This window comes from Aquarana catesbeiana, linkage group LG01, assembly GCF_042186555.1.
Source record: "Aquarana catesbeiana isolate 2022-GZ linkage group LG01, ASM4218655v1, whole genome shotgun sequence".
Taxonomy (NCBI): Eukaryota; Metazoa; Chordata; class Amphibia; order Anura; family Ranidae; genus Aquarana; species Aquarana catesbeiana.
Genome location: NC_133324.1, coordinates 320,758,726 through 320,770,294, shown reverse-complemented (window position 1 = coordinate 320,770,294; position 11,569 = coordinate 320,758,726). Strand labels below are relative to the sequence as shown.

General features: G+C 36.3%; 1 protein-coding gene across 1 annotated transcript in view; it reads left to right on the top strand.

The window, feature by feature from the left end:
- The window catches only part of TBX5 (T-box transcription factor 5), an 87,543-nt gene that overhangs the window by 389 nt on the left and 75,585 nt on the right, over positions 1–11,569 (top strand). The window contains exons 1-3 of the mRNA XM_073630315.1: positions 1–89; positions 3,107–3,267; positions 4,671–4,765. The exon at positions 1–89 is cut by the window's left edge and continues 389 nt beyond it. Coding sequence (XP_073486416.1) covers positions 3,121–3,267; positions 4,671–4,765 — 242 coding nt within the window. The 5' untranslated portion in view covers positions 1–89; positions 3,107–3,120. The remainder of the gene's footprint in view (positions 90–3,106; positions 3,268–4,670; positions 4,766–11,569) is intronic.

Here is an 11,569-nt window from a genome sequence, read left to right as displayed (position 1 = left end):
GAGGAAGCCGAACACTGAGAAGATCTTCTTCTACAACAGCAGCAAGCCAGGGCCTTGACCACCGACAAAGGAGAGCCATCCCCTGCCAGGTAATGCTGGGGTGCCAGGAGCCCCGACAATTCTCTGCCCTCTGGGACAGCCTCAAGGCTCCTCTCTGGGCTCACTGTTGTTATTAGCAGGACACCGGTATACTTCTATCTGCCTGTATTCCTCAATCAGGCCTGCCTCTGAGTTCTTCCCAATGCCAAACATTATACAAAGAGCAGGAATAGGCTAGAATGTGTACTGGGACTTCCAGGGGCTTACCTTCATTCACCGAGTTGTATTATACATTATTTGGGGACAGTGTGGGGAAAGGCAGCGAAACCTATAACATTAAAAACAAATGTATGTTTGGAAAATGATGTATGTCTTGTATCATGACTCTTACATTGTTCCCCAATTCAGGAAGAACAGGAAAAGCTACTTAATAATGGCCTTATATAGAATTATAATAGTATAGTAATAATAATAATAATAATAAATGTGCAGCACAATGCATAATCATGCTCAATAATGGACTTAAATAACATAATAGTAGTAGTAACAACAATAGTAATAATAATATAGGTGCAGCACAATGCATAATCATGTTTTTTGCCTTTTTTATATCCATTCCTAAACTTTCTATAGTTTCTAAACATGCCCTGTATGTATATATCTTTATCTCTCTACAAATCTAAACAGACAAAGAGATATACAAAATACACAGGACATCCTGATAGATACCTAAATAGATATATTTTACACACACACAAAGATATATGTTAGCTATGTTAGATTGTTATGTTAGATTGTTAAATGTTTGTATGATTTGTAAGTTCATGTCTTATGCACCTATATAAGTTAAACAGTTTATAAGCAATATCGTTATCCCATTATAAATAATTATAAATATAAAGTAGCCATAAATATAAATTAATTAATAAATACCGATATCTATCTATCTATCTAGTGTGTTTGTATATTATGTGTGTGTGTGTGTATATATATATATATATATATATATATATATATATATATATATATATATATTACAAATTATCTATCTATCTATCTATCTATCTATCTATCTATCTATCTATCTATCTATCTATCTATCTAAAGTACAAATATATACATATCATAACATATAATAGACACACAAGAAAACTTACATATTAGATGTTTGCATAAGTGACTTCAGGTTCTTTGCACATATATAAGTTTTATGTAAGGTTCTTTTCTTTGTTTTCTAAATGTCCTGTGTGTAGTGTATATATCTCTATGCCACTATAAATATAAACAGACAAAAAAGATATACAGAACACACAGGACAACCCAAATAGATATAATAAATATCTAAACACACAAGTAAATAAATCGATCTCTCTCTCTCTCTCTGTATATATATATATATATATATATATATATATATATATATATATATATATATATATATATATATATATATATATATATATTACACAGCTACATATGCTAGTTGTTGTTTGTATGACATATATATAAGTCCAGGTTAAGTTCATGTTTTATGGACATAAGGCTTTGTGTTTAATGTCAGGTTTATAAAACAACATTATAGACACACTTTTTTATGCATTCTGTAAGTTTCATCAAATTGCTGTGAAATGTGTTCGGATTACTGGAGGGGTGAGAGAAAATAATTATATTTACAGGTATTCGAAGTGGTCGGAAGCACAGACAGAAGTAGCTTCTTTATTGCAGGAATGTCAGTTATCTGGTCACAAGCTCAGTGCAAGCAAATGTCAGCTGGAAATAGTTTGGGATTAATTAGGTCGAGAGGAGTCAATGTAAATGTATATACAGTAGAAAAGAGAAAGCACGATCCAGTAACATTCCTATGGTTCCCTCTGTACCTTTCTAGGGTGTAGAGACACATCTGATGTACTGTATTGTTTATCGCAATACTGTTTTATAAAGATACATTTATGGTGGGTAATTAGAAGTGAATTTTATCAATTATATCTATAGGTGAACTGATTGTAGTATACTTTATTTTCTACATCTATATACAGGGTACCAAAATATATAATTCCCACACGTTTACTAATGTATGGTGACTATTTCACACATGCATATTTTATATATATGTAAAATATGCATATATACATATATATATATTCACGCGGTGGTCAGTTTCATGTGTACAAATGTTGTGTGTTTATATCTAAAGGCTGATCTGATGTACTAAAGGAGTTGAGACAATTCACATAATAAATTATGTGTATAATATCTGCAAATATCGAATCGTGTACAGAAGTAAACAGGAATTTTCTTTTCACGCGATTGGATAACTGACGTTATTAATTATCTTATTGTGTAAACGTGATCAACTCCTTTAGTAAGTCAGCCTCCATTGTGTACTATGGTTGTTTTCAGTTGCTAGTGAAATGTAGGCTCAGTTTATAAAACGTATCTAGAAAATGAGCTTTATTTCAATTAGGTCAATGTCATTTTCAAATCTCCTTGGAATTTTCTGAAAATAACTTTGTATCCTTATCGTAGTATGTTAACTAGTGAATTGAGGCTACCGTGTATTACATTAATCCCTAGTAAACTTGAAGTAATACCATAGAATGCAATGTTACAAATGAAATGACTACTTCATGCCAAAGTAAACTTGGTCATGCATTATACAATTTTCTTATAGAATTTCTGTACAATCCCCTTTAGACTTACCTTCAACTATGTAGTGCAAGGGCCTGCCTGATCGGATACAAACTGAAAGTGTTGTTTAGGTTTGACCTCATATTATATGCTTTTTGGTAAATCTAAAAGAAAATTGTACAAGGAAAAATGTATAATGCATGGCCAGCCTAAGGCATAATGTCGTCTATATATGGAATGTATTATAGACATAGTATAAGCATTGTTAATCAGTGTAGTATAAGAATTGTATTAATCAGTGCTGAGCTGTTCGGATAGAGGTGTATTATGTGGCCTCCTTGTCGCAGTAGTAGAGAGGTAGTAACTGGGGTGTGTGAACAGACACATTGACATGATAAGCACATTCTTGATGAGTCCAATCTTTGTGTTTTGAGTACAGGGTCCTAAAATACCATGGCGGACACTGATGAGGGCTATGGGATGCCTGATACCCCGGTGGAAGCAGACCACAAGGAGCTGCAGTGTGATCCCAAGCAGGACAGTCAGCTGGGGGCTAGCAGCAAGACCCCCACCTCTCCACAAGCTGCCTTCACCCAGCAGGTAAGCATGATATTGCATTCTCTGCAGGATGATCAGCCTCTTTACACTACACCATGCCCCACTCGGCCTAAGGATCACTTATGCAGTAACATTACTATATGGACAATGGTCAGAAACTAAACCTCGTCCATTTCTTGGTGAGATTGTGAGACAGTCTCAGCTATATACTGACAGCTGCCATTTTCCTAAAATGACATGAGGGCTAGAATGGCTAATGGACAACGGGCACATCCAAGATATGGGGTACTAGCAGAGGCCTGCTCCAGTGCTAGATGGACAAAGTCACTGTACACATAGGCATGAAATCTGAGTACACAAATGTTTCCTAATTCCCCTTGCCAAGATCCTCAGGGCATATTTCCAATTAATATTGTACTCTATGTATTTCAGCTTGCTGTATCCTGTGCCATGATGATTAGCACCCAGTTTAGGCTCACATACACACACATACACACACACACACACACACACACTAGAGGTTTTTTTTTTTATATATATTCTCATAACATTGTATATATCGCATGCACGTGATGAGTTTTGAATCCAGTCTTCCTCATTCACGTGCTGCTTTGATTTTTGCCTAAAAAATGATCATTGCTACCCTGCCCTGCAATTATTTTTAATCAGGCAAGTTTTAGAAAACTTTTATTATTTCCCTACATACCCCTCAGTAGGTGGAGTGGATATAGGGTAAAGTAAAACAAAAATGCAAAATATAAATGCAATACATTAAAATAAAAGTAAGCAAAATACAATAATATATTCTGGAAGACAAGCTCGTATTTATTTACAAATTATAACTGTTGTATAATATATATAATTACAATATGCATAAACATAATACAGCTTTTACATTGTTTGTTAAGTTTTAAAAGTTTAGTTTAAAAAAAACTCTTTTATCCAGATTGTATTACTACTTATTCACCTTGTTGTACCACTAGTAAACTAGTACGATTTTTTTAAATTCGTAAGCTATTGTACATTCTATACATAGAAGTTGATGTATAACAATAAGCGGAAAGTATGATAGAGAAAAGGGCGATGATAATGGTAATCATAGTAATGAGAATCTTCCTTCTTCTGATTGGTTGTTCTGTAGAAATTGATCCACTTTTTTCGAACATGAATCACAGTATACAGGATTAAAATGATTGTAATGATATATATCTATATCTATATAGATATATATGTATAGATATAGATAGAGATAGATATAGTATTTTTTTATTTTTTTGCTTTACCCAGTACTTTTATTCTTGTTCCTCTGCTTGGAAACAACTGTATATTAACAAAGGAATTTCAGATAGAAGCACGTGATTTATTTAGCTATGGGAATCAAGTTTCTGATTAAAAGCTGGAAAATCAAGCAGCAGTATCTAATAAATATTTTGCTCTCTGGCCAGGGAATGGAAGGCATTAAGGTATTCTTGCACGAACGAGAATTATGGATGAAATTTCACGAAGTTGGCACAGAGATGATCATAACCAAGGCGGGAAGGTAAGATCATCGTCACTATAAAGTAGAAGTTCTATCCTGGGATATGGGGAGTGCATTCTTTGCACATGCTTTATTTGTCACACGTCCTAGTCAATTATTTTATTCATTAAACTGGCTGTCAGGTCTGTAGTATTTGGAATTGTATTGTAGCAATGTGCAAGGCTGCTATGAAAATAAAGATCCAAGGAGAGAAGGGAAAGGAAGAGAACTGAGTAATGTGGGCTGAGGATAAAAATGACTTATTATTTTTTGGTTGTCCTTGTTTCCTAGTTATCCAGAGCACTCTACAACAGGCAGTACAGACAGACATAACAATCACTATACAATTACAAGACCAAGGTCATTGTATGAATGAAAGCCCAGGAGCTTGCAATCTAAGAGGCAGGAGGAAGAAACAAAAACACGAGATTAGTATTTTACAAACAGTACTAGTGGAGGAGTTGTAGTTATAGTAAGCTTCATGCACACTGGCTTAAAAAAATGCTTCTACAGGGAGGTTTGTGTTGTGCATATAGAAGCAGCTCAATGTTATCCTATGTATCCATGCACATTAGGACGATTACAGACGTATTTTAAGCTCAAGAGGCGGAAAAAAAACCCTTCTGGATTGGTTTCTGATTGGAGCTTTCTGACATAAAAAAACAAAAAACGTAAAACTCTCCTAAACTCCCCTAAACTATGTAGAGTACATAAACCCAATTGTATGTAGATTTGAGCTCACAGGCCAGTAGAGCATGTGATCATTGACTGTATTCTGATGTGCCGATGGTATATGTAGCGATTTTATTTAAAAGATTTATTTTTATTTCACAGGCTCTTATTTATGTTTAAAATCCATAGGCAGGCCAACAAAAGTGACAAAGGCTGGGCACACACCATAATTATATAGTTATAACGTAATATAACACTGTTACCGCAGTTTCAGTAACATTACAAAAAAGGAAAAACAAAAAACAAACAAACAAACAAAAAAAAAGCAAATAAATGGAAATTGTTGTCAGGACTCATGACACTTGTCACACCACTGAAACTGTCATTTTTGCAGGTGAAAAATATATGTAAAAAATAAAACGACATTTTTAAATTAAAATAAATCAATCCATATGTTAAATACTGTATTTATTATTAGATGCATGCAGTTTTCAGAAAATATTTTTTGAGTTTATCCTTAAATATATTTGTAGAGATTGTATAAGGAACCTATTAAAAAGCAATCAGTTAAAAGAAATTTGGCTAAAGTGAGGCATGATTAAACTAGAGGGGAAGGTATGGGGGTAGCTAGGGAGGCAGCAGCCCAAGGAAAAGGTAGCCGGTCCTCCTTACCATTGAGCTGGGAAGCTTCAGGTCGGTCTCTCCCCTCTGTACTGGAAGCTATCCAGAGAATAGGTCTGGCACATCCCCCCTGTCTTCATAGGATTTACCATAACAATTTGAGACATTTCATTTTTTCAATTTTTATTTTTTTTATTTCCATTTGCTCAAATTAATTCTTAATTGTGTGTGTGTGTGTATTTGATTTAGTAAAACTGGAGAGTGCAAAATCTGGAGCAGATCTGCATAGTAACCAATCAGCTTCCAAGTTTTTTTTGTCAAATGTTCAAATGTTAATTGAATAAGCTGAAGTTAGAAGCTGATTGGCTACCATGCACAGCTGCACCAGATTTTGAACTCTCCAATTTTAGTAAATCAACACTATACACAAACACACACACACATATATATACACACACACACACACACACACACACACACACACACATATATATATATATATATATATATATATATATATATACATATACATGTGTAGTTATATTCCAGCTTTATGGCATATGTATATATGATCCCAGTAAAATGAATAGAGCCTATTGTGTGTGCTGAGTTTATTTATGTCATTACTGGCACACCTTGTGTGTGACATTCAGCCTGCAAGTGGTTAATGCAAGCTCGTCACTTCAAATGTAAAAATGACTTTTTTTTTTTTTAAAGCTGGCTTTGTATATAAAGTCGCAGAACCCTCAAAGTTCAGTGATGAATTGGTCTCTACAAATGCCTTAGGAGATCTAGTTTCCTCGGAGAAGGGAAAACAGCTTTTAATGCAGTTTTGTTTAAAAAATTATTAAAAAAAAGTAGATCGGTTTTAAACGTTGTGCCAGGAGCTGGGACAGCATCATAGGCAGATATTAGGGGCGCTCTGTCGCTCAGCTGCGTGATCGGTCCTGCGACAAATGACTTTCTAGCGATTTTTCTGCCGGACAGACCAATTGCATTTTGCGATCCATCAATATGGAATGCGATCTATCTTGCTATCTCATTAAAACAAACATATCAGCGAATGTATTAGTAGCCTGCCGGGTTGCATAATATAAAATAGACACAAGTAAAATTCACAGCCATAGACGGTATTATTATGTAACAAACCGGGGTCTGAAAGGTGTGATGTTCTAAAGGAGTCATGGTCAGGCTGGTTTGGGGGGTTCTGGATGCTTCAAACGTCCAATCACAACAGCAGATATTTTTGTCCGCGGGTCCCCATATTAGGTTCACTCTCTATATTATATGGAAATGATTCTTTTATCATGGGCAGCTAAATTCATGCATGTTTGTAATCAGGTCATGCCATAAAACAAGTATATCAATAAAATGAATAGAAAATATGTAGAGGTCAGGAATATAGTCTGCTGGACTGAGATAGAAGAAGCCAAACAAATGACCCGAATATTCTATTGGCCTCTTTTGCAGAGAAAGGATGGCATGTTCTAACAGTGGAGGGAATAAAAACAGGTTCCCCACATCTGGTTGTGAATGAGTGGCTACTGCAATATATCAGAGCATCTTTTCCTATCTCTCTGAATGCCAGTATATAAAAAGTCCTGCACAGATTAAAAACACTTATTAGCACATTTGCAATAATAAAGATCAGCCAATCAGACACTAATCCAAATCCACCATGTACACAGAAGGTTCAGTGTGTAGATGACTGTCTGTTACTGGGTATACCTAGAACACCCTCTGGGGTTGTTTAACTAAAACTGTGGAGAATGCAAAATCTGTTGTGGCTCTGCATAAAAAACAATCAGATTTCAGTGTTTTTTTTTTTGTTTTTTTTTTTGTCAAAGCTTGAACAAGCGGAAGTTAAAAGCTGATTTGCTACCATGCACAGCTGCACCAGATTTTGCACTGTCCAGTTTTAGTAAATCAACCCCAATGGGTGCTGCTTCATTTCAGTGTGCACAGTGAAGGTGCCCTGTACATGTGACTGAGCAGCACAAATAGAGATGGAACCAGGTTGCTAAAACCACTAAAGTATCTTTAACACCTTTCCAAACAAGTGGATAGGGCACCCAGATAAAAATGAGGTAAATATAGCTACAGAGAACCTATGCACACTGGAGTTGATTTACTAAGGGACTGGAGGCTGTCCACTTTTTAACCACTTCAGCCCTGGAAGGATTTTCCCCCTTCCTGAAAAGACTATTTTTTTGCGATACGGCACTGCGTCGCTTTAGCTGACAATTGCGCGGTCATGCGAAGTTGTACCCAAACAAAATTGATGTCCTTTTTTTCCCCACAAATAGAGCTTTCTTTTGGTGGTATTTGATCACTTCTGCAATTTTTATTTTTAAAAGCACTAAAGTATCCTTAACACCTTAACTCACCTTAAAGTGAGATTTACTAAAACTGGTGCATACAGAATCAGGTGCAGCTGTGCATTGTAACCAATCAGCTTCTAACTTAAAGTGGTCGTAAAGCATTAAGATTTTTCACCTTAATGCATTCTATGCATTAACCTCCCTGGCGGTATGATTATTTCAGATTTTTGCGTCTCAAAGTGGTACAATTATTTTGCATAGAAATTTGGCGTTTTATATTGTAGGTCTGAAAATTCTTATCAATAAAACACTTAGATCTGTCCACCAAGAGTCTAGTAGATATCCCAGGAATGATGAAGTTTGAAACACAAAATCATAAATTATAATATAATAAATAAATATAAATAATTAAAAAAAATATATAATAATAAAAAAATAAATTTCCCCACGATTCACTATCGTTCAATTCTGCAAGTGTTCTAATTTACTATCGCTGTTTTCTAGCTGGTCTAAAGCCACTTTTGATGTAAAGGGACATTATTATATTTTATATAATATAAAACTGCATGCAGGGCATGGGCCAAAGCACTGGGGACAAAAGGGAAGTGAAATGATTTCATACAGTACTGTAATATGTAATATTACAGTATACTGTATGTGTTATCATTTTTACAGGTTTTTGAATTTGCCGCCAGGCTCCACCCCCGTGCGTCGCAACGCTCCCAGGGAACGGATCCTGGCACAGAGAGGCTTTGGGCGGAGGACGGAGCCCACAGACAGCATGGGGGGACATCGCAGGATCCTGGGGACAAAGTAAGTAACCTGCACCAGGATCCTGGGGACAAGGTAAGTAACCTGCACCAGGATCCTGAGATGTAATCCCGAGTGTGGCTCGGGATTACCTCAAATGGTGCTGAAATTTAACCCCGAGCCACACTCGGGAATACCGTCAGGGAGGTTAAGGTGAAAAACCTTCTGTGCTACAGCTCCCCCCCCCCCTTTCCTACCTGAGCCCATCTGATCCAGCGATCTGCATGAGCGCAGTGGCTCCAGCTGCTGTTGCTCTCCTTATTGGACAGATTGATAGCAGCCGGAGCCACTGGCTCCGCTGTCAATCAAATCCTGTGACACGGGAGCAGTGTGCGGGGTTGAGTCAATGTCAATAGACGCAGCAGTGGGACTCAGGAGTGAGCCCGCACGGGTGCCTCCATTGAAAGCAGCTTTCCTTGGGGGCACATGACGAAGAGGATGAGCCAGGAGCGCTAGTGGCGAACCCCAAAAGAAGAGGATCGGGGCCTCTCTGTGCCAAACCATTGCGCAGAGCAGGTAAGTATAGGCATGTTTGTTATTTTTATTTTTTTTTAAATGTAGGTTTACAATCCCTTTAAGCTTGTTCAATTAAGCATTGACAAAAACCTAGAAGCTGATTGGTTACTAGTCACAGCTGCACCAGATTCTGTGTGTACCAGTTTTAGTAAATCTCCCCCACAGTGTCTTTACACTGCACAGGCAAATGCGCATACGTTAATTCGACCTAACAATGGAGTTGCAAACAACAACCAATCAGGTTGCACTTTTCAGTTTTTGAAAAAAAATAAACTGAACTAAATGTAGCTGGTGTCATCAGCTGAACTTTTGTGCGCCTTTTCTTTTCTTCTATTTGAATGACCTATTATATTATTAGTGGTACATTTCCCATAATACACTAAATTGGCAGCCTAAGACATTTTATAAAGGAATAATGCTAAAGGGGATACATGTTTAATCTTACTATTGCCTGTAGTAACCCTTCACCTGCACTGCTACAAAATAACCAGGAATTGTCCATTCTAGAAATATAACTTATGTTAAAGGTTTCAGGTTTTTTAGCGTTAGTGTTAAGTATACTTCAGGATATTAAGATTTTTTTTTTGAAGGGCTCTCTCTCTCTTTTGTTGTATATTTTTATTATATGAGGTTGATTTAATACAGGCTTAGAGAGCCCCAAGTATATAGACTTTCCTATCAAAGGACTGACAGCTGAAGAGTGAGGCAATCACAAGTTTTTCAGCCAGCCTTAAAGCATGCATTTTTGTGTAATATAGAACTGTCCATTCTAGAAATATAACTTATGTTAAAGGTTTCAGTTTTTTTTAGCTGTTTTAAGTATACTTCAGGATATTAAGATATTTTTTTTGAAGGAATCTCTCTCTCTTTTGTTGTATATTTTTATTATATGAGGTTGATTTAATACAGGCTTAGAGAGCCCCAAGTATATGTTCACTTTGTTAAATGAATGACAGTACATATGAAGAATCTGTGTTCACTTTGAATACCCAAACGTGTGCAAGGGAAATGTAATCTGCATATTATTAGCACATGATTGGTCAATTAAAGTGATCACTGTTTTATATTATTTACTAAGCTTAGCGATCATTCACTGTGGTAAGTGAAAAGTCTCTACTTCTTTGATATATCAAACCCAGTCTATCTAGTGTCCTCATTCATCATTATTTAAGAAATTTACCTCTCTAGCTTGACCTAACTTTAGAGTGAGTCCCCAGGTCTGGTTATCAGTGGACAGTCTGGTGCAGGAATCTAAAGTCTGTATATTTACAGCAACCTGGCTCGGTGTTATAGGATTTCCATTTTCTGTATTATCTACTAAAGGTCAGATATAGCCCTAAAGAAATGTTCTGACGCATAGTTTCCTCAAATACATATTTCCTTTATCCACTCTGTGACATTCTAGGCAGCAAATATCTTTTCACATTATTCACTGTTGTTTACCAAAATCTCATAACTGCAGAACTGGAGCTGGTCCAGCAATAAACTCAGCGCCACTTTTACCACAGTAAGGGGAATTCAGAAAAAGAAGATGGACACTTCCCTCAAGAACAATTGTTGTTTATTTTAGCATACTATATTGTGCAGGGATGTTGTTTTTCTGTTTTTTGAGGTGGAAACAGACTTGTTTTATAAAGTGTAAAACTATGACTATGGCACAAGAAAAAAAAAAAAACAATGTATATGTTTTCAACGGAATGCCACATTGAGCAGCTTTTCTCAATGAAGGCTCTATGGAACCCTAGCGTTCGTTCCACCAGAGGTTGCTGGGGGTTCCTTGAGCAAGGAGCAACTTTTGTAGTAGCCACTGGCAATGATCTTTTAAGCTTACTGTAAGGGGGAATTCTTCTCAATGACCACAAATATAAGGAACATTCTTCCCATT